The sequence below is a fragment of the Leptosomus discolor genome, chromosome 4 (assembly GCF_034619465.1).
Source record: "Leptosomus discolor isolate bLepDis1 chromosome 4, bLepDis1.hap2, whole genome shotgun sequence".
Classification (NCBI taxonomy): Eukaryota; Metazoa; Chordata; class Aves; order Leptosomiformes; family Leptosomidae; genus Leptosomus; species Leptosomus discolor.
The window spans coordinates 70,411,371-70,435,175 of record NC_141394.1 but is presented as its reverse complement, the minus strand read 5'-3'; the positions used below and the strand labels follow the sequence as shown (position 1 = coordinate 70,435,175).

At 38.2% G+C, this 23,805-nt stretch overlaps 1 protein-coding gene across 1 annotated transcript in view; it reads right to left on the bottom strand.

The window, feature by feature from the left end:
* Positions 1-23,805, bottom strand: part of KIAA0232 (KIAA0232 ortholog) — a 70,512-nt gene that overhangs the window by 23,957 nt on the left and 22,750 nt on the right. Inside the window, exon 3 of the mRNA XM_086463789.1 lies at positions 11,995-12,132. Within this exon, the coding sequence (XP_086319915.1) occupies positions 11,995-12,132 (138 nt within the window). The remainder of the gene's footprint in view (positions 1-11,994; positions 12,133-23,805) is intronic.

The following is a 23,805-nucleotide window of genomic DNA, read 5'->3' as shown; positions in this document are numbered from 1 at the left end:
ATGTCAAATCTCACATCAAAGATCTTTTCAATATGCTTTACTTTGGAAGTAGAGCCATCAGAAATGACAAGTAGCAGCTCATTAGCTTAAAGCAACCCAATTGCTTTTGTACATACATTCACACACCTGTATAGCTGCAGAAAATGTTCCCAGAAGGTATTACATCTACAAATTTAGTTATTTCTGAAATATTTTTATAAATTTAAAATAATTGGTTTAATTAATTGTGAGCCATAGAAACAGAACAGTATTACATACACCAAGTTCAAATCCACTAAAAGTTGTTGCCCATGTTAACAGCGGGCGCTGGCTTCGACGTTCTGAGTTTTCAGTCAGCAGCTGTGAAACATTAGTGCCGCTCACATTCTTGACGAACCACTTCAGTTCTTGTAGACATTCATCTCCACTAGTAAGTTACTTCTGAATGTCTCAAACAAGGACTGTGCAGTCACCATCCAGGACAGTTAACAAGTTTTTCCTGAATTCCATCACAAATGCTCAAGCACCACTATTATTTCACATAGTTACTCTATGGAACTGAGGATACCATTGGTCAGCAACATTTTTCGTTTTCACTGAGCTTTCACCACTTCTTGTCACCCTGCAATGATGTCTAGTTATGGCTCTCGTACTTCCATCCAAAAAATGCCATGCAAACGTATACTTTGTTCTGCAGATCTCCACATATGCAATAGCCAAAAATTCTGAACAAAAAAAGGAAAATAAAGTTCTGATAGCCAGTATTTAGCTTACTACATCTGATGTACCATAAATGTATACACAGAAACTGAAAAATTCCATCAGATTATACAACTCAAAGGGAAGGGTTGTTTTGGGCTTTGGGGAGTTTCCTTTTTTTGCTTCTAGCCTAACAACAGCTTCCTCCAGAAGCTCTGAACTGTGTAGTGTAAATATTTACTAAATATGCCTTGTTACTTCAGGCCTGTAAGGTATGACGGAAGTTCCTTGTTCCTCTTTAAGCTTTCTGAAAACACAAAAGCATTATACTTCACTCTACTTTCACAATTAAAATAATCACACATTTGCTTTTAGGTTTTTGAGAGCTTTCTAGCTTACGCTTTTAAAACAAATGCATTCCCAGATGCGTGGAATTGTTTAGGTTGGAAAGGACCTCTGGAGATCATCTAGTTCAAACCCCTGCTGAAGCAGAATCAGCTACAGCAGAACACAGATGCTCCTGTCACAGAATACAAGTTCAAACAATCTAGAAATTAAAGTAAATCAATATATTCAGAGTTACAAATCATTCTTTTAACAGGTCATAGGACTCTCCAGACTGAGACAGTACTCAGACTGTAGTGTACCAGGACTGTTTTCTTGGCACGTAGCCTGTCTTCAAGAGGACAGTTAGGCTGCTGTTCTATATGAATCAGCTGTTAAGCCACATGAACTGAACAAGGCACAAAATGTGGTTCACTGCAATCATGTTATCTATTTCTATATTTTGTGGTATGATGACAGCTAGATATAAGTCTAGGTTTTCATTTTCTAACATTCTGATACAGTATAATTCTTCTGATTAAAAGTACTCTCAAAAGAGGTGCTCAAGAGATAGAAAGACTAAAAAAGGACTAAAAAAAAAAATCCCTAACCCCAAGATCACCACTATGTAAATAAATGAACAAATAAATTAATAAATCCACCAAAACAGCAGCCTCCCTGGTGTGTTCAATCCAGGCAAAGTTCAAAGGAATAAAACAAGTTTCCAGTTTGCATTATAGGAATTTCCTCCAGCACAAGAAGGTGGATGACCCTAAGAAATGTTTAAGAGTATTTATACAACACCTTTTTGACCCTTCAGTAGTGAGAACGCAATTAAATCTTTATCTTTTCACCTGAATACATAATGACTGACAACAAAAACATTGGAAGTCAGAAAACCAAATTCTATTTATTAACTTCTCTTTTGCGGCTCACAAACACTTGATCCAAGTGATCTTCAATAGATGCATGACATGAGAATATAAAATTTCCAGGCAAACTGACTTCTTATCACAAAAATCCAAGCGATCTCAAGCAATAGCTCTCCAACAAGGAGATAAAAGTACTCTCTTGCAACTCTCTTAGTCCTGCCTTCTGTATTAAAGCAGCATTAGTCCCAGCACACAACCCGGGATCCCCAGCAGGGCCTGCAGGAATCTCACACTCCTGTCTCTCAGCCTGTAGTTCAGGCAGTCACGCGTGCTAGGAAGCCTCAGCAGACTCAGCTGAGGGCCTATACCCAAGACCGTAAGAGAAGGTACTTCTATCCACCACCCTTCCTTTCAAGGGGTTTGCTTCATTCCTGTCCCCAGAGCATCCCCCTTGGGCTCCTCCAGAGACAGCCCTGCAACCTTCCCTTACCAAGCAGCACAGGGACTCCCAGGGCACCCAGGCCACAGAGAAGCCTTCTCCATTTCCTTACCCAACCCAAACCCTTTATCTCTTTCCTATAGGCAGGAAAAATCCCCCCTCTCATGCCAGAGGTAGCACATAACATAAACTAAGGAGAACACTGAAGGTCACCAATTTGCACTCATCTAGTACAGCTCTGCCAGGGACCAGGCAACACGTTTGATCTCACAGGGACTCAACCTTCCTACCTGCGAGGCAAGTCCAGCAATACCGATTGGGAAAAGGCAAAGTCACAGGGACTAGCAAAGAGCTCACATTCACCACCGTGCTGTGAATATATGGAGAGGCTGATCTGTCCTCCCTCTCTGTAATCAGCCTCTCTCTAATGCCTGAGCAGCCCAAAGTTTTTAGCAACATAGAATAAGCTTGCTTGGTAGAAAATAGTATCTTTTACCAGACTGACTTGATGGGAACAAAAAGCATTCCTGACAAACCTTACCTTACCCATCTCCTGACAGCGCCCTGGCTAGAGCAACAGAGCTAAAACATGCGCCTGCAGCAGCTCTGAAAGACGGGGGGAAAAGCAGCTCAGCTTTGTGGCTGGAACTGCAATGACACTGCACAGGAAAATCAAGGTCTAAGTTTATTATACATCAGCTTTTCTCCAGCATCTGCCTACAAGCAGGGTCCTGTCCCACAGAAGACGCAAGGTGTCACACTCCACGTGCTGTGGGCGTAGATGCCCACCACATCTGCAGTCAGGTTACAGCTGCCTGCCTCCTGCCTTGGTCACCCACCTCAAAACCTCGAAGCGGGAAACTGAAGGGCACCGAGCATCCACCTGGTGCCTTCAGCCCTCAGCATCCTCTCTCTCTCTAAAGAAAAACAGAACAGGGCAAGTCAAATTATGCCCAGGCACCAGGACCTTCTAGAGGCATCCATCAGCTGAATGTCTAACCAAGAGACAAAGATCTACAATTCCTCTGTAACAAAGGTAAATCACATCTCTAGGGTCAGGCTCAGACTTCAGAGCTGTAATTCACCACTTCACACCCCATATTCTAAGACAGAGAGGTAATAGCACGTTATTTACTAATTCTTGATAAAAGAGGTCAACTACCAGCTCGAATTAACTTAAAATGAACACGCTATCCCTAAATGTAGGTTACTGGAGCAGCTAATCTGACTTCTGTTATTTAAAACTTAATTCCTGTACCTCCCTCCCACAGCGGGCTACACTGAGATAGAAGTTATCCCCTCAAGGAACGATAATTCCTCTCTACAAATTATTCTTCTTGATTATTATTCATCACTTATAAACATGCTGACTTTGAAAAGACTTACTATCCTTGTAAGCAGTGCTGCTGTGAGATTTCACTTAATCACAGTACTTCATCTTGCAGATTCTGAAATGCTGTTATCTATATTGTCAATAAAATGCGAGAAACTTCTTAAAGTGCGTTCCCACCAATCCCGTAAAAGTTATTTTCTGCACAAAGCGAAACGCAGAAAGGACACTTGAAACTTCCTCAGTGGACAATCTGACATATTCGCACAAGTTTGCCTGTGCATACGCTAAGAATTCATTATGGACCCTGATTCACATTTTTTATGAAAATGATTGTTCTACATTCAGGAAAATTAAAACCTAGTAACATTGTTCTGTGATGAGACACAAGGCATCATTCAGGAGAGCTCTATAACAGGCTTCTCTGGCATATTCCTGGCCATGCTTGTGTATTCGAAAGACTGTGCTGCCTTCTCCCTCCAAGCCGCGCACATGCAAACTGACTGTCTGCCTGTCCCAGACTTACCAGAGACGCTGCAGGGGAAAGAACTGCCTTGCCGCGTTTTGCTCCCATTGTCACTGGGAGCACGCACAAGGTGAAATAACTGTCAATCACACCAAACGCCTACTTTCAGCCTCCAAGACAAAACGATCTATACTTAAATACAAGAAACACAAGATAAGCAATAATTTACTTTTGCTGGCTTGATGTAAACTGAAGAACAAATACCCAAAAAATATTATGAAGCAACTTCTGTGTAGACTAAGCTTCCACAAAGAACTTTTCCAGTTCGATATATACTCTTTCTGTATCAAGAAAACTCATACAAAAATTGGAATAATTAAAACTTTTGTTGACTTCCACTGAAGTTACTATTGTATTCATGGTAGCAGTTTCAGTAACCTGACAAATCAGACAAGTGGTACTATGAATATCTATTTAAATGGCAAAGTCATAAAGAAAAAAGAATTGATTTATTGTAATTATTTTAGTCTGTGATGGTTACCTTGGCAAGATGAATGCACTTCAAATTCCTATATGGTATCTGAAGTTATAAAACACAGGCTAATACAGTTTGCCACATTCAATCCCATGGGGCTTGCTTAGTATATGAACAGAGAAAGAAGGAAAGCTTTTGAAGCCAATGGATTTCGTAATACAGAGCCAATACAAATTCTCTTAAATCAATACAAATTAAATTATTACAGCAAAACAATGACTGGTTGGAAATACTAAAACCCTATGGTGCCTTCTCACAGAAGCAGCTGGCTGACATCAGTCCTGATTTTATTTTTCAAAAGACACATCTTGTCTAAAATTCTTATTAGCTCCAGAAAATTTTTTAAAATCCTTTCCTAAATAATGCTGCATGTTCTAGGAACAGCCAGTACATCCCTTTCCAGAAGGTCAACTGGATATAACCCTGAAGAAAGATAACATTCACTGGTTTTGTGAAGTGTTTTGGCATTTCCTGGAAAAAAAACTCTGATCATCCTCAGACACAAGAAATGCCTACTACTGAGGTAGTCAGGATATATGCTTCAAGAAGCACTACGGTTGTTTTGAAACGTTAACTTCGGGGGTTTTCTGCTTTAATAAATAAGGACTTTTTAACAGCAACTTCACCATTTCCTCGTTCTGATTTGTTAAGATGACTTTTACACAACTTGCTTTGCTCTTGTGCAGTCCTTTATCTTTACATTACCAGTGTTTATCCTAGCACTTCATTACCCTCCTTACAGGGCTTTTTGACTAACATTTTTCATGGTTTTTTAAAAATAAGTCAAAAGAATATTGGGGATTTTCTTTACACATCTCTTGTTCACGTCACTTCTAGTTATACGAAGATGTGTAAATTACATCACTTAACCTCCCACCTAACGTTTACTAGCTGATTCCCTGGTACCCCAGCATAGTGGTCAGCAAGTATTACCTAATTAATATTGGCTTACATCACAGAAGCAGAGAAGAGCAGAAATAAATCAGTGATTAAAATAAATTTTAAATAAGCTAGTTAATCTGGCATCCTACATAAGAAGAAACGAAACATAGTCCCTGTGCTTCAGGCTCCACAAGTCCTTTTGCCTTGGTTCTCGCCCATCACTATTGCTAAGGGCAAGACAGACCGTGCAACAGTGCCCTGGTCTAACTGGCACAGATACCACAACCTTTGGAGACTGCAGTAGTTGGCCAGAGTAACCCATCAATAAAAACATGCCGATTGATTAGTTTGGCCTGATTAGGAGCTTAATTTTTCAAGGAAGGTTTATATGCAGAACTGTAGTAACTGCATAGAAAGCTTGACAGTTGTGCACTTAAGAGTAAGAAAGATGACAAATTTTCAACAGGATCTTATTTTAGTCGCATCTCAAATTTGTGCTGAAAGCAAGGTACATTTGGGAATAAGATTACAATTTCAAATTTTTAACAAGACTTAAACTAGAGCCACACTTGTTCCTGTAAGTGCTCCCATATGATAACACAGATATCAGAAGGGCCATATTCCCCCCTCATAATTCAAAGTAAACAAAACCAATGCTCCAAATAACAGCATGCCCAAACCCAACTACATTTCAAAGACATTACTGTTAGTAAGTTCCACCAATTATGTTTCAGTGTTACCCCCAAGCAGTAACTTCCTTAGAACAGTGGGATGGAAGGCACTGTTTGCTTTTGTTGAATATATTAGAGCAGTGCTTTTTCAAATTCATTATGGAATCTATCAACCAAGATTAATTCTTTGACACTCCACCTGGAGTGCTGTGTCCAGCTCTAGAGTCCTCAGTACAAAAAGATGTGGACCTGTTGCAGCAGTCCAGAGGAGGGCCATGAAGATGATGAAGGGGCTGGAGCACCTCCCCTGTGAGGACAGGCTGAGAGAGTTGGGGTTGCTCAGCCTGGAGAAGAGAAGGCTCCAGGGAGACCTTCTAGCGGCCTTCCAGTACTTAAAGGGGGCCACAGGAAAGGTGGGGAGGGACTGTTGAGCAGGGGGTGTGGTGATAGGATGAGGGCGTAACGGTTTTAAACTAAAAAAGGGTAGATTTAGAATGGATATAAGGAATAAATTTTTTACAATGAGGGTGATGAAACACTGGAACAGTTTGCTCAGAGGGGTGGTAGAAGCCTCATCCCTGGGAACCTTCAAGGTCAGGTTGTACAAGGCTCTGAGCAACCCGATCGACCTGAAAATGTCCTTTCCAACCCAAACTAGTCTATGATTCTATGATTGTTACTTTAACATGCTACACACAGTTTCATGTGGCAGCTACCAGGTTTTCAGTGCCTGGTTAGTTCAGAAATGGACCATATTGCCTAAACCCCACTATAACACGCCTTGAGAGATCAGCAGCATTAGACACCAGCAACGTCTTGGCACGTGCTGTGGAACAGCTTAGGTGAAGTGGCCACCTATAGGCAGAGAAGAGTCGGGGAGATCCGGGTTCATCAGTGCAGAAAGTAAGATACATATGAAGCGGTCTCCTTTACTCATTCTTCAAATGTCCTCATACAGTTCAGCAGAATAAAGAGACACAGATGGCTTTAACTGAAACTCTAGCACCATCTGGGGGTGGGATTTCACATGTAATACTACAAGTGTTCAGTGAATGAACTATATTATACAGGAACTGCAACAACACAGCTGAAAACCTGCTTACTCTATTGAGCAATGCCACTTTTAGCAGAGAACTAGTCAGTTAAAAGGTAATTAAGCTTGGACTTATGACCAATGGACAGGCAACACGAGTCACTTCAATATTATTACTAGGAAACGTACCTACTGAAAAGGCTTAAGCCTATCAGTCTCAACAAGTAACCTCTAATTCTGATCTTGCTGTGACAGTATCCACCTTGCACAAACACAACACAGGTGTATTTTTGAACTTTCACATTTTTACTAAACTTGTGAGTCTCAAAGCTATTGCTTGCTGTCTTGTTACTGACCAGTTTCATTATTCAAATCCAAAATAATTTACAGACTTCCAGAATCCAGAGGCTTAAAGAACCCCAACTAACCAACGAAAAGCCCCATCTCAGAAACTACACATGAAAAAACTGACCTTCTCAGTTTTAGGTGTACCAGACAGGAATTAAAACAACAACGAGAACAACAACAACAAAAACCCGCAAAACCGAAAGAAGTCATTTAATGCTGACCAGAAACAGATGTTTTTACTTAAAATTTGAGGCAGTAATTTCAGGATAAAATTTCTTATTTTCCTCAAAGGACTTTTACATAAACACTCCCCAGTCCTAAACAGTTTGTTCGTTTTTTTTTTTTTTACCCAACATTTCATTAGAATGGATGCCTGTACTTTGCCAGTTAACTGCAAACCAACGGTTTAAAGTTTCTTCTACAATTCAGCAGGATAAGAATTAAGATAAAGTCTCTACTTCAAGGTCAATATTAATAAGCTTTTTAAAATTTGAACAATTCCTCAGCACGTCTTTGAACTGCTATTTATACTCCATTCAAGGCTTTCAGAAAAAATAAACTTTAGAACTGCAGTAAGAATAGAAATTGATTGCTACATTAAAGTACTTGTCTTAAAAGTTCTTCTCACCATCAATCTGTCTTCATTTTCTGGCAAGTTGCAATGTACTTACATTTTCTCTGCTTCTAACTGCATCAAGAGCATCTGCAGCCAAAGATTCGTAAGAATATAGACAGTTTGAGACACCAAAATGCTTGTCACACAAAAAATACTGTCCTCAGAACATACGTAAAATAACAATTTGCATTCTTATATATACCAGATAGTATCTGTCAAAATCAGGCTGCCTCTCACAAAAGCACTGAGTCCACAACATGCTTTGCCACTGCAAGACACGGTGATGCAGAGCAGTCAAAAGCCTGCAGCATCTCTGACTTGTCACACTCCGTAACTTCAGAAATGGTTTAGAAATAAACACCAAACTGTAGGCTTTTTTTAAGTGAAATGTTTGTTTTCTCCATCCTAAAATGCTAACTAGAATCTTGTATTACTTTCAGACTAGTGTTTTACTGCATTATTCTTTTTATAAGAGACAAAAACCTGAATTCAAACAAAACTAAGCTACCAAATAAGGTACGCCCTATGAACGAATACTATGTACATGAAAATCTACAGGAGACAAGATTTCAAAATATTTATTTCAACCACTACATGAAAGATTGACAAAACAGTGTTTACTGTTACCAAGTCAATATTCATCTAATCTATTTTATGACTTCCTCTCCTCATCAAGCATTTTTTTTTTAAGAGATCACCCAATTTTAGGGCCTTTGACTACTGCTAGGGGCGAGAAGGCAGACTGTCTGACATTTCTCAACACATTACTGGTTTATGTAATTAAACATAAACATCAAAATTATGGCACTTGGATCTCTGTCATTTCCTATGAAAGTTAGAAAAGTTATTATTAACCCTCAATACCTTTTCACCCTCTACACATTTTTCCCCTCTAAAATAGATCAGGCTGCAGAATCCTAAAGTCTTCATTTAATTGTCTCCCTGTTTTGGGGTTCTTTTTTTTTGGCTTGTGTGTGTGTGTACACACACATATGCGTACACATACTCTCTCTGCAGACACACACAGCGTAAACATTCTAACCACCTCACTTAAATACAATTCTATTGACATATACTAAAGTTTAAATGCACTTTAAATTGACTTCTTTCAATTACTCCTCATAATGGAGCTACCTCAATCCTGCTTGCTTTGCTCCAGTGCTAAGGTTGAAAGAAGAGGTTAGGCTGGAAGAGCAAGTGTTCTATACCTGTGTGAGGACATTGGTATTTCTGTATCCACCTACTTTGAAAAAAGGACCACAGAAGGATAGCAAAACTGTAAGCAAGCTCCAGAACTGCCACGTGGACTATTGCCAGATCCCTGGCAAGAAGAAAAAACTGTGAGAACAAAGCTGCTAGCTGACGTATTTATGAAGATCCTAATGAATACATCTACCTATTTGACAAAAAAAATATCTCCAGGTAAACATTTTCAGATGATTCAGAAAACAATTTTTAAAAAAAAACACATGTACCATTGGAAAAGACGTATTTATTTGTATCTCAACAGTTTTTATAAACGCTCCTCACACACACCACTGATCAATTTCGGCTACAGTTAATAGAGTATTTTTATCTTTTTGTAGAGATGAAATCAAGAACATTACATAGAGCAGCTTGAATGCCTCAGCAGAAATAGTGGTTTACATTATGTTTCAAACTTCAAAAACTACTGATTATTCCCATCAGATTAGCACCCAACTATAAGTACAGATACCAGCCAACACAGGAAATGTGTTTGAAAAGCAGGGAAAAAAGGAAGATTATCTTACAAGTTACTCAAAATATCAATAGCACCAAAGCAGGATCACCCTTCCCCTCAACTCCATGGTTAAAAAAAAAATTTTTAAAAAAATAAATCTATTCCTCTCTTACGCAAGATACGTGTTAAACTACCTACAGAAAAGCTTTAAGTAACATCTTTTTTTTAAAAGGTTTAAAGGTTCCATCCTGTGTCTGAAAATGTATTAAAAAAATTACAACCTGCAATTTCATTAAAGACAATAAATGTGCAAGCTTCATTGTCTGAGTATGCAACAGAAGTCAAAATAGCCCTGAAATAACGCAAGTCTACAGGTAGATTATAGGTTAATGTTGAACAATAAAAATCTGACAAGGTGGCAGGAGTCAAAGGAGGAAGTTACTCATTCAACCTTTCAGATCACACATCTTTTTATTATTTCAAAACTCTAGTTGAAGGGTTTCTTCCCTTCTTCTTCTGTTTTAGATTATACAAACTTTCAAGTGGAGGCAGACCTGGGATTATTAATAAATTTATGTCCTTCCCTTTGCTTTTCAACTATATTTCTCCATATAATATAAATTCAGCTCTAAGTGATGCTCCTTGATTTTCAGCCATGTGAAGGTGCATCAAGAGAGTAATTTCTAAAGCTAAAAATCAATCATCAGTATTCCTGTAGTCTATGTATGAGACTACTACTTTTTGTTGTTCACAAAACGAATATACAAAGATAGTCATATCCTCAAGAAAGACATCACTTCTTGTAATTATTTCTTTGTATTTGCTTCATATTTAAACTAACTTTCATGGTAGTCGGAGCACTGACCTCAGTATTCCGTAACTATGAGAGCAGAGCAAATGACCAACAAAATTATATTTTGCATCACTTCGTTCGGATAATAAGTAATGGGAAAATGGGAGTTCAGAAATCTCTCAATTAGTCAATTAGCACTTTAGCAACTGAACAAATGCTCAAGTAGCTTCACAAACAGTAAGCCAGTATATGATGGCAATGCTGCTGAAGGTGGTAGTGGTGGGAATAACCACGCAGATCAAATCCACTTCCGTCATTATTCTTGGCCACATGCCTTCCTCACTCTTGCTGGCACAAGCGTCTGTGCTACAAATCTGACCAGGAAACCTCTCTGGGTTAACACTTCCTCCACCCCAACCAGGTTAATCTCAGGAAACTGGTTCACTTTCCCAATCCAGCGCTCCACACCACCACACAAATGCTTGTGCGAGCACAAACTGTGATAGGAAGCTGTATGGAGCAATACCGCAACCAGGCTGCGCAGGCAGGGTAGAGTTTCTTCTTACGGTACTGACAGATCAGAGTACTTGTAGTTCTGTAAACTAAAAGACAGACTTTCTCATGTCCGCTTTCTGAAAAAGCTCCCTGGAGAGCTTTCATTGACCTGTGCTACAGACTGGTTTTTCTTTTTAAACATTCCTTCAACGGTCTCTCCCTTTCTCCACTTCTCCATTGAGCTACATGGTATCTGCTGCCTCTGGTATCTTCCTTCAACCTGTTGCCTTCACCTCTCCTCACCTTCTCCAGTCAGGGCACTTCAACTTCACTTCCACTCAATGATGTAATCTGGAAAGTGAACATTTGCTACTATACATTGCATTTTATTTGGCAATTCTGGATTACACATACAGCACGCTCAAAGCAAGATGACTTTCTGCCCAGATATCCCATTCCTTGCTGCTCATACGCAACCCAAAGTAAATTTAAAATTTTAAGAAATACCTTTATGCAAAGCTTTGCGGTAATTTCAACATAAACTGGTGCATTGCAACTGTCCCTGACAAGAACAGGTGAGGGCTTACAGAAAGGAAAGCATGACACTACATAGTACACAATCTTTTGTGAAATCCTGCTGCCATACACAGATTTCATAGTTACCCAAAGAAAAATAAAGAACTGTCAGAGAACTCTTGGTGAACTTGCATTTTAAGAGGCCAGAAATTAAAAGATGAGCATCACAAGCTAAATATATCTAATAAACAAGAGCATAAAGTCTTAAGAATCTATTCAATAGTCCAAACTTACTTCATCAGAAGCAGAGCGAAGACACTGGACAGCAGCCTGTTTTTTCATTTCCTCTAGTGTTAGATCAGAGCACTTTTTCTTACTCTTTCCCCATTTCTTGTAAGCTCCCTTTTCCCAGCCCAGGAAGATGTCATTCTCCTAAAACCAAAATAAAGAAATTGCATTATTTAAAAATACATTAATATCTCAGTACTATAGCAGAACAGGACTACAAATAACATACTGTTCAAAATAAAACCAACCTCATCCTATCCACTAAAACTTACTTTTTGCCAAATTAAAGATTAGTTTGATTACAGAAAACTTGCACTTAACTATTCAGAAAAGCACATGTATTATTTCACGGGACATGGAGGCTACTCACACTTCACTACAATATTTTCCAATTGCAAAGCACATCCATAAAAATCATTTTTTGGCCAACTTATGGTTGAATGTATTACTGTAATTTACACAAAAAATGGTAAGAGTTTCACTGATCTCTGAAAGAATACAGTGAAAATCAAGTAGTTCAGAGTTAGGATGAAATGCAAGAGAAAGCTAAACAAGTCAAAAGGAGAAAATGCCGTGTTAGATCCCAAAGCCTTCAACTCAGTCTCACAATGAACATGATTATATCTAGAGATAGCAGTGCCTACCTTAAAATGAATCTGAACTGATTTTAGAAGAAAGTTAGACACTGCGGGGGTGGGGGGGGGAGGGTGGGTTCCCATGCATATAAGAACATTTAATTAAGAACAATAAAATAAAAGATGAATCCTATTGTATTATATGTAATCATCTGAAGATACATAGCATCAGCTTTATATTGCTTTTCAGAATTTACAAAATTTATTATCAGACTTGCTTACTCTTCACTGTCCATTCACACATATACACATGATTTCCCATGTTCATGTCATCAAAAAAGTATTTTGTCTACAGGAATATAACCTTTAACATCTTTTAATGTATGCTGGTCTAAATCATCTTCTTCAGAGAGTAAGAACTTTACTTCCACAAAGTACACAAATGCTTTCAGTGAAACTAGTTGTGTCTATGCAATCAAAGAATGAGATGGGGGAAAAAAAAAAAAAAAAAAAAAAGGAGTGGAGAGGGACCAATCACTTTCAGAAGCAGCCATTGGAATGGTTTTACATAACCAAGTCCTTCAGGAAAGAGTAGAGCAATTTATTTCTTAAAGTCTCATTTGATCACCAAAACTGGAGAAATGGACTTACATCTGGAAGAACAGAGAGCTATCAGTCACTCTTTCCTTACACTTGTGCAAGATGCCAGTGATTCATTTAAAATGAGAAATTTGAACAGGCCACTGTTCTGCTATTAGAAGGACTAACAGCAAGAAATAATACAAGAAAAATAAGAAAAATAAAATTCACGGAAAATAGGTTCATTAGCCTGTGCACATCTACGCTCCTTTTTTTTTTAAATGAATTTTTAAGTCCCAAAACTGTAGTTCATGTTTCTCTATACACACAACGAGGCTGTAGAGCACTAACTCTTCCCAATATCCACATGGAAGCATAGAAACTGGTGAGACCCACCTACCCTCCACCAGCTTCCAAAGCCTGTCCTGCTCATCTGCATGGGCACAACTACCAGGGAAAAGGTACACACCCACTTGCAATACATTCCTCAAAATGAATACCCAGGCACACCAGCAAATGTGCACTGGGTTAACTTCATTTATTCTGCTTTTAGGTGGAAAGTCGATTAAGGCAACATCTACACTAGGAAAACATTACCAAAATGCTATATATTAAAGTATTTTATTCATGCCAACAAAGCTTTGCATTGTACCGGTACATTAAAGCTAACATCTGCAAGAGCAGCTTTACTAGCCATGTATGCTAGCAGGCTGCCAGCAGAGCAGTAAGAACCTTCAAGCTTACAGAAATTTCTAAAGCAGTTCATTCAGTTCTGCACACACATAATTTGAAAGAAATCTGACACTTGTCTACAAACTCTGACACTTTTCAATATTTAAAAATTTAATCCTTCCAAAAGATACCCAATTTTTTTAATGGGGGAAGGGAGGCTAAATGGAATTCTCTTAGGTCCCCACCACAGAGCTGCATCTGTCACGGTCTCAGCCCCCCTCCCAAAGTAAGCACGTTGTTCATGTATTCACAGAGCAACACAGCTCATCTTGCAGGATGCAGCCATTGAGGGCAGAGCTCTGGTAGAATCCTCTCCTCTTTTCTATTCTTTATACAATACACAGAAAATTTGTTGCTGAACATACAGTTTTTAGTCATACATGGCTGACAATGCTTCACGTTGCCTTTTCAGATTTTATAGGAAAAGCCTGTTGAAAACTTGAAATTTTTTTTTTTTTTCCCCTGGACAAAATTTGCTAATTTTTTAGCCTCAGAGAGACTTTGCAAATATACCAAACACCATGGATTACAGCTATTCCACATAAAATTTTGAAGTTTAAAGTCCTCATGTAAACTACAGTATTTATCAGCACTATATAGGTATTTGATACAGCCTGAATTTATCAAAGACTCTGCACTTTCTGCACAGAAATCAAACATCACACCCATAAAATATTACAGAACAGTGAAGAAAAAAATCCTTACACGTAATTCTTGTGTTATAATCGATCAGAACCACTCTAAGTCAATTTAAAAAAGAAAAGAAGGCATTACAGTAAAATGGCTAAGAAACAAGACAATGTCATATACTGTAGACTGTGAGTTTGTAGAACTTGAGGTGTGACACAGAAACGAAGTGGCATTCTGCTTTTGTGATGACTAAAATGATTTGGGGAAAAAAAAAAAAGGACAACCCAGTAGTTTCAAATGGCTTAAATTAATCTTTTTTCCCTGCTTCCTTTGTCTCCAGTGGACAGAAGCCAATTAGTAGGTTTACTCCTTAGACTGGAAAATATTAAACCCATCACAGACAGGGAAGAAAGCAGTTCAACAAAACATTCTTCATGTACGAAGGCAAGTAAACTAGTTACTTCACATGGAAAGAATCACTAAGGACTTCCATTCTCTTCAGCTACTAGATGCCTTCATTCACCTTTGTTTCCTAACAGAACTAGAGATTACATGGTAACGCTTATTTTAATGCAAGAGCTCTACCAGAATTTTCAATTTTCACAATTCTTTCAGTGGCCACCAAATATTTCATAAAAGCAATGCCACCCCAAACTTATAGATTTAAAAAGCATGCATACACACAGAAGAAAAACTGGAACTGGGCTTACAAGATTCTAATATTTAAACCAGACTACCACTACTTAGATTTTTAAGGATGACTACCTAATATCAAATAAATAACAGCAGGAAGACGAGGCCATCTGGATACTGGAAAAATTCAAGTTTGAATATCTAAACTGCTATTTAAACATCTATTCTTCAGAGTCCTACTGTACCTACCTACTACATAATTACATAATTTCGTATTAGCGGTTTTTAATTGTAAAGACACTGACAGTGCAGTTTAATGACAAGAATGACTTAAGAACCATAAATGTGCTAAAGAAATTTTGGTGAAGTATCTGTACTCTTTATGCTAAAGCTGCCTCAAGAAAACCAGTATTTGGTGTGCTTAATTCAATCCTGAATTAATATACAGGTGTAAATTTTAGAAAAAGACTTCTAAATTGTTTCTCCTGCTCAACTACACAAAAGCAGCTATTCCACCACTTCCCCCCCACTACCAAAAAATTGGAGAAGCAGAAGAAAAGCAAGCTTGGTACTGATACTTCTCACTCTCATTTGTTCGAAAGATAACAAGAGAAAAATCTACTATCAGTAAGAGAACAAACACGGCACCTTGTGATAAGACTGAAGAAGAATGTTTTGAAGCTCATAGTCTACATAAACAGAAAATTAATGTTAAAACACACTTCAAGAATCTTGGAGGAACTACCTATGTTTCATAAACGCTCCAGTCAAGTTCCCTGATGCAGAAACACTGGATGACTCAAGGTCCCAGTTTCTATTCAGGTAAGTAAACAGGCTGAAATTTTGCATTATCAGCAGAACATACAGGAAAGTAATCAGATTTAGTAACCTGATCAACAAACTCCCTAAATGGGGCAATCAAATCAGCAGAAAAACATATTTTAAAAAATCAGATTTTTTTTCCTGAAAGTAAGTTCAGGGAAACTGATTCCCCAAGGTGTAAATGCACTACAGATTGAATCAGGTACACACTATGATGATAAACAAATATAGTGTATATCAAGTTTTCAGATAATGTATTGAACAACCTTAATTATCTATTATGGTCGGTCAACATTTCTAACTCAAATTATATATGAGAGACTTCAGGGTAAGAATTTCCATTCTCTTAGGGGAGAGAATAAAATACCAAGTTGAAAAAAATTCTGAATCAGACAATTCTGAAGAACTCTTTTTTTAAACATTTTTAATTTCAGGACAAACCAGCTGCTATTCAAGCATATTACCAGGCTGGCATTTCTTGCTCTCGTAGAAGTTATTGCTGGCCAGCCAAAACGAGCTGCTTCAACAAGCAAGTTCTAGTAACATGGTCATACAAAAAAAAAAAATCATTCAGTGTCATAATTTCTTAAATACAAAATAATCATACATACAGCGTCTGTCCCTTTAAGACGCCAACTCAAAGAATACCATCAAAATAAGTAACCTAAACATCCAGACGAGATCATCTAACATGAAAAAGAACTCCCAAAATTGTTAAGGTGTGCAAGCAGAGTCCTGCAAGACTGAGTAACATATGCGAACAATTTTTCCTTCTTATAATTTTCAGTTAACAGATTAAAAGATTTCTCCAAGGGGAAAAAAAATTACCCACATCTTTTTTAAAAGGGGCAAACATTTGCCAAAGACTTGGTAGAACAGTTGATCAGTATTTTTGCCATGAACAGTTTGGAGTTGTGTTATCTACTGAATGTCTGGCCATATGTGCAGTACATAAAGATTAAGTTTTGTCTGCTTGTTCCAAACTGGGGCATTAGTCTGCAGACTCCTCTATCAAGCTGCAGGAGAAACCTTTCTTATAAAACATTTTTAAAGACACTCAAATGTAATTAAAATAGACCATTAAATTACTGGACAGACCAAAGGGAAAACCAGAGTGAATGCTCATATGGACAGAGTGAATGGCGACTGCAGATGCCGTCATTCCTTAGAAAGAAGCTCAAAAGGAGGAAAAGACAGACCACCCAAACCAACTGCTATACCGTGGTTATAGATTGACACCACAAACTCCAAAATGTTTTGATAGAACTACAGAATTTGCGGATCTGTACTCTGCCTGTGAGACAGAGTAGTCTCAACTCAAGCCAGCAGCATTGTCCAAAGGCATTCACATTCTCTCCACAAACACACCCAAAATAACTCCTCAATATCAACACACAGTCCATAAAATGTCCCTCTTAAAGTCTATCATCAGCATATCTTCAGTGAGTGTCAGCTACCACTATTTGTAGGAATAAATGAAAACAAAGACTATATAATCTGACATAATGAAAACCCAGGTAGCCCAGCAGCCCTGGTCTCTTCTGACAACAACAGTTTTTACAGCATTGACATTTAATTAAATGCAATGTTCACACAGATAGGTGTGAACCATTGTGCACTGCAAGAAAACTTTTCTAAAAACTTATTCAAAGAACTCCAAAAATCAACAATTGAGATGTTTGGATAGGCAGGGAATGAAAGAAAATAGCCATAAATTATATCCAAAGAGTAACAGGTCCTCGCTACCTCCAGGAGGATCCCATAATGGAAGACTTGGGGAAAACTGCAAAAGATCACATGTGTGTTTCACCTTTAAGATTATTCAAGAGGCAGACTGTATAAATACCTTAAGTGATCTTCCCTGAAAAAATACTTCCCCTAAACTGAAATTCAGGAAAAACTCTCATAAATTGCTTAGAGCCACAGGGATATATACCTTTTCATAATGACTTTTGTGAAAATTTTTAAGAGACATTGCATCTCATTATAACTAATAAGAAAGGTCTATAACGGGTCAGGATTGGCTCAGCCATTCCTCACAGGCTGCCTCAGACTAAGACAAAGATAATGAGATATAATACATATGCAAGGTCATCGGAAGAAAGCACAAGAACAGTGACACAAGCTCTGGAGCTTATATTCCCCCAAAGACATGCAACAAGAGGTTCAGCAGACAAACAGCAAGTAAGTACACTTTCAGGGAGCAGCACAAGTTTTCTCCATCTCAAAAGCCATGCCACTACAGAATGGAGAAGACTGGAAAACATTCTTTAATGTTAGATAACTACTCCAAATCCAGGTATTACCAGAGAAAGAATTCATCTTGGCTTTTTTGTGAAAAGCCAGAGAACCATCTAGCTGCTACAGTCACCTCTTGCCCAGTTGCTGTAACTGGGACGTTACAATCTTATGCAATTGGACTGTAACAGAACAGCTGATCATGTATCGGACCACATCACACACTAAGACTTCAAGGTCCTCAAGGCATTCAGGACTGATGATTCTACTATCTGCAAGCAGGGAAGAACTCTATCTATCAAAACCAATCAATCTGAGTACAAAATCCTGTAATCCAAATTTCTGTCAATTATAAACTCCTGTTTATAATCCTACCAACTTGAAAGGGCAGTCTACGTGTTGTTCACTAATTAGAAGTTACTCTAGGCTGAAACCAAGCAGAAGAAACTTGACCACACCCACTCCCAAGAGCGAGAGAACATGCAAATACTGCATCTGTTGAAATCCTATGTTTGTTGAGCAGGCTGCCTTTAGAGTTTTCCCATTAAAGTAAAACCAGAAAAGAAGAAAATTTAGCAAGGCCATAGCTACAGCTCTAAAGGCATCATTTTACTTGTGCGATCACCTACAACGGCAGAAAAGAAAGCAGAAAATCAACAGAAACTGCCACTACAGAGTCCAGCTATCCAAAAGGGACATGTAATGACTAGAGAAGTTACTTCATAGCATTTATGATTGCTCTCTTGGACGTACAAATAAAGGTGTGTGGCAAGCATCGCAGACCACTGTAATCATCTGATTTCAAAGAATACAGGCAGTGTACATCTATGCTTGGAGACACGTGGTGAGTGTACCATGGTCTACTGAAGGATACTAAGGAGGTATCTCAGCTAGCCCCAAAATTCGAAACAGTGCAATTGTATTAGTACAGAGATGGCTGCAAATAAATCCTGACTGTCAGGAGGCCTAACCAGCCGGCACTTGAGCTTGTATCTCTCCTTTGCATTATGTAAGCCTTTGTAAGAATACATTAGTAGTCATAACAATTCAAAAGTGATTCTGTTATTCTTTTTGCATGACAGAGAGATATACCATAACTAAGCATTAGATGCTACTTAGAAAGTCACAAAAGATAATAGTACTGTTTAAAAAGATAGCTTTGATTACTCAGAGCAGAAGCTAATGATAACATTTTAACTATATTACACACAGGCCCTTCAATAGGACAGTACGCAAGACAGGCACCACAGAGCCTATGTAAGTTGGATGTCCGAAACAGACATTTCACATACTGGAATAGACATGTTTGCAAGGGAATCAGCATTTCAACATGATCACACACAGTGGTACAAAGACAGAATACAGTCTGAAAGAAAAATTTCTCAGATAACCACAGTCCTTTAGAACAAGTGCTTTTCTTTTGCTCTAACATCAGCTGAAGCTGACTACCCTGAAACCTGCACAATTTGCACAAATACAATGGCCCCAAGACCCTGCTGTGGGGCTCCAATCCCTGCCACTGAAATGCCTATCCCTAAACGGGATAAAGAATACAAATGCACAGTCCATGGCACTCCAAATCTCCCCGCATGTAATGGTCACCAAGACAGAAATACAGAACAGAGCAGTTATCTCATAATTAACAAGACAAATGCCAATGGAGGTGGCAAAGGAGGTCCCACAGAGGCACTGCACCAGTGAGAACTTGAGTTGCATCCATCAGAACTGTTACACGAGCTTTGGCTGGAAGCTCTGGTACTGACAGCACTTGCAAAGAACCCAACTGAAAGGATGTCAGCAACTGCAAAATAGCTATAGGTGCAGCTGTTCACAAGCAGATCTACAGGTGCTTTCACAGGACAAAGCCCATCGCACCAGGGGAATCACCAGTCTGCTCGAAGACCACTCTGCTGCAACACACTGCAGTTCAGAGAGAATAGCTGGGAGTTTTCTGAGGCATGTGACTTGACAGTAAAGCCATTTCAGTCATCTTCTGCTGCTTAACTGAAAAGGAATCTGCATCCCCTCGATTTTTCTCACCAAGTTAATATTTTATACAAAAGATTTATTTTCCAAAGTTTAAATATGACAGTGCGAGTTACATACAGCTAGTCACTCCTGAAAGGGGGGACACACACAGGCGGGAGTACCACAGCCAAGTTTTCCTCTATGAACTTTTTAAACTCAGTTACCTGAGCTTTTACAAAAGTTAAACTATTTTCTATTAATAAATAAGCTTTATGGGCATATTAACTTGAGGATATAGTACTGTTTCCTAAGTAAGACAAATCTGCTCTTTCTTCAGTTTACATGTTTATGTATGAAGAAAAGAGGGGGTTTATTGCCCAATCTTGCAAACATGTACACATTTGAATAAGGACTTCAAATTAATCATATAAAAAAGTACAGGCAGAAGTCTTGGTCTTACAGTTTCCTTTCTTATGTAACTATCCTTTTCTTCATACACATATTTCCACAGCTTGAAATTTACATACTTACTTTGGCTAACGATTAAAATCTAAGGTCAGAAAAATTTTAAAATTGTTCCTACAGGAATGCTGCGCAGCTTTATTACCAGGAACACAAGTACAAACTAAACTGGAAATGTTTTGCATTCAAGAAATTTACTTCTACATGTTGCTAGTGAACTTCGAAGCCTAGACACCTGTGTGCCGCAGTGACATGGCATTACCCTACTGCAACTGAACGATACTCTGTATATTTTAATGCATTTAAAAAAATTGGGTTTGAATGACCCACAGTTATTTCTTAGGGATGATAAAAGAACAGTTGTAATTATACTAGAATCTGCATTATCATCTTTTGTTAAATAGGCATACCAGCCGGATTAACGTTTAATATAGGGTTAGTGTAGCACACAGGACCAAACCCTCATTTCTCCTCCTGTCTTTTGTTTATGCATGAGATTTGCACTTCAAAACAAACACAACATATCCTCTTCTAGACATCAGGTCCCTCTACTGGGTTAATACAGGATGGCAGGGAGGACAAACGCCACATTTGACTGGACCTTGGATCCTAGCAGGCGCATCACAAGTGCTGTAAGTGAAATGCAGAAGAGTTGGCAATGATATCCACATCCCAGTTCAGGGTGATAGGCCAAAAGCATTTACAGCGATAAAACCACAGAATAAAGACCTAAAATTTATCATACGTGGGCTGAAGTCGCTTCTCCACTGCTACGTTCTTCTCTTAATATAAAAAAAGAAAATTACATTTTGGACTTAAAATAGGTATGTGCTAATGATGAAAATGCAAGAATAAAAACTATGATCAGAGAGTCGGCAAAATTGTAGCTATCATTCTGAAGACTTTTTCTGTCACTCCGTGTAAAAGATTACCTGAATGGAACTATTTCAAAACAGCCTACAAATAATTAGTCTACCAGAATGAAACCCTCCCTCTTACAAATTGAAAAAATCAAAAGGAAAAATCTCACGCTGGTCACAGAACACGGTTTGCACTACAACAGCTACTTCATTCTGAGGGTTAGAAAAATATTATCTTTTAAACCAAACTTTTTTAGGATTTTTACTTTCGAGGGTCACCAAAAAATGTCAACGTCCAAAAATGAGTTGAAAGAAGTAGATCAAAAGCAACAGAAGACTTGATATGGAAAGTATGCATAACAAATGCATTCAGACCTTCATGCTGCATGACCAAGGGCTTACAAACAAAGCCTTTATCTCGCAGAGTGTCTAGCTGTTGGGTTTCTTTTTTGGTTTTGTTTTTTGGTTTCTTTTCCAATAAAGGCTCCATCCCTTCAAAAGGGAGAAGAGTTTGCAGGCAAAAACACATGAACTTTTTATATTTGGAAACAGCTACGCTTACAAACAGTATATAGAAGATAAAACACAGAACACTGATTTTAATACTGTACAAATAAAGACCAGTTAAATAACGTTTCACACAAAATACATTTTAAGGCAATGCCGTCCGCTTCACACAGATTATACTATCTTAATGCAATATTTACTGTATCACAAACCTATCTGAGAACACATATATCTACAAATATACTTTTAATTAACATTTAAATAACAATCAGAAATCTTAAAAGCACCTAGTTTGTTTAACATTAGGAAACAGAAAACTAAGAGCAAGGCATTCTGACTTAAAATCAATCTAGTCTGAAGTCAAAAGGCTGTCTCACAACATGCAAATCTCTTCCAACAGCAACCCTGTGGGACCCCCAAAATTAAAGATTTGTCAGCAATTTCACGGCTTTTTCTCCTAACTTTATCCTTTATTCCAAAATAAGAAAAATAAGTAATAAAATGCTGAAATGATAAGTATAAATGATGAAAGCATTTATACTTAACAGAAACATTCTGCACTTTAGTTACCATCACAGTCTTCAAATCAATACCAATTTTATGAGGTTTTCCTTAAGAGACCAAAAGCATCTAAAAGGTCATCTACCCCAGGACAAAATACCATGGTTTCCAAACATTTTGAACAGAGACCATTGATAGGCCTCAAATCTTAAAACCAAACCAAAACAAAAACAAGCAAAAAACCCCACTAACACACCTAAATAATGAACAGAATGTTACATAATATGGTTCAACAGATTACTTAAGTAATTTGGGCAAATCTATCACTGAAGTCCTTACTTGTCTTCTGATATAAGAGACCAAAATAAGCAAACTAGCCACAAAAAACACAAGACTATTTCTACAAACATCCTGCTGTGTCACAGTAATCAAGGAAAATGTACAAACCCAATTCATATTGGCTTTCTATTCTGTTCTCCATTAGCCAACACTGGGGAAAAACCCCAAAGAACCTTCTCCGTTCCACCCTCTTAAACCCTCCCACCATCAGTACCATTGCTGCAAAAAAACAGGGGGAGAGGGAAATAAAGAAAAAAGTGCACACACTAAGAAGAAAGGACTGCTCAAGAACTTTTACATCTCAAGCTTTTAGACTCATTTCCAAAAGTAGCAAGTATGGCTTGAATAAGAATTGTGCTATAAACGCCAATGATAATTAAGTTAACTTCAGTACTTGAGTATTTTTAAAAAACATTTAAAGCGTGTGTATTCAGGAGGTGTTACAGTAATTCTTGATAGGAATGTATGACATATGTGCAACCATAGGAGCTCTGGGACATCTTGATACCACAGTACAACTTACCATAAACAAGATTCCTTTCTTGAATTCTCTCCAGTACCTAAAGCACAGCTGGGCAACACATACCTGCTTCCCAGTATTTTAACAGATATTTCAGTTTAAGCCAATGAGTCAGAATAAAAACTGCAAACATTCCAGTAAAATTTGAGTGCAGTGTATTAGGGTTTTACTGTCATGTGTGTTTTCTGTACTGTGCCTCCTTCCACAGCCCTCCCCACAAGCACTTGCAAAAAGCCCCTATCAACTCTCTGAAAACTCATGACTTACTGAGCTATCGTTTTGCAATATTGAGGCTGTGTCCATATAAAAATACCAAATATAGACCACTCTAATTGGCCACGGCATGGAATTGACAGCAATAATAAAAACAAAACAAAACTACTCCAAAAAACCTCACACACAAAAACCCCAAAACAAAGTAGAAAAAAAAGAACCAACCCCCAACATGAAA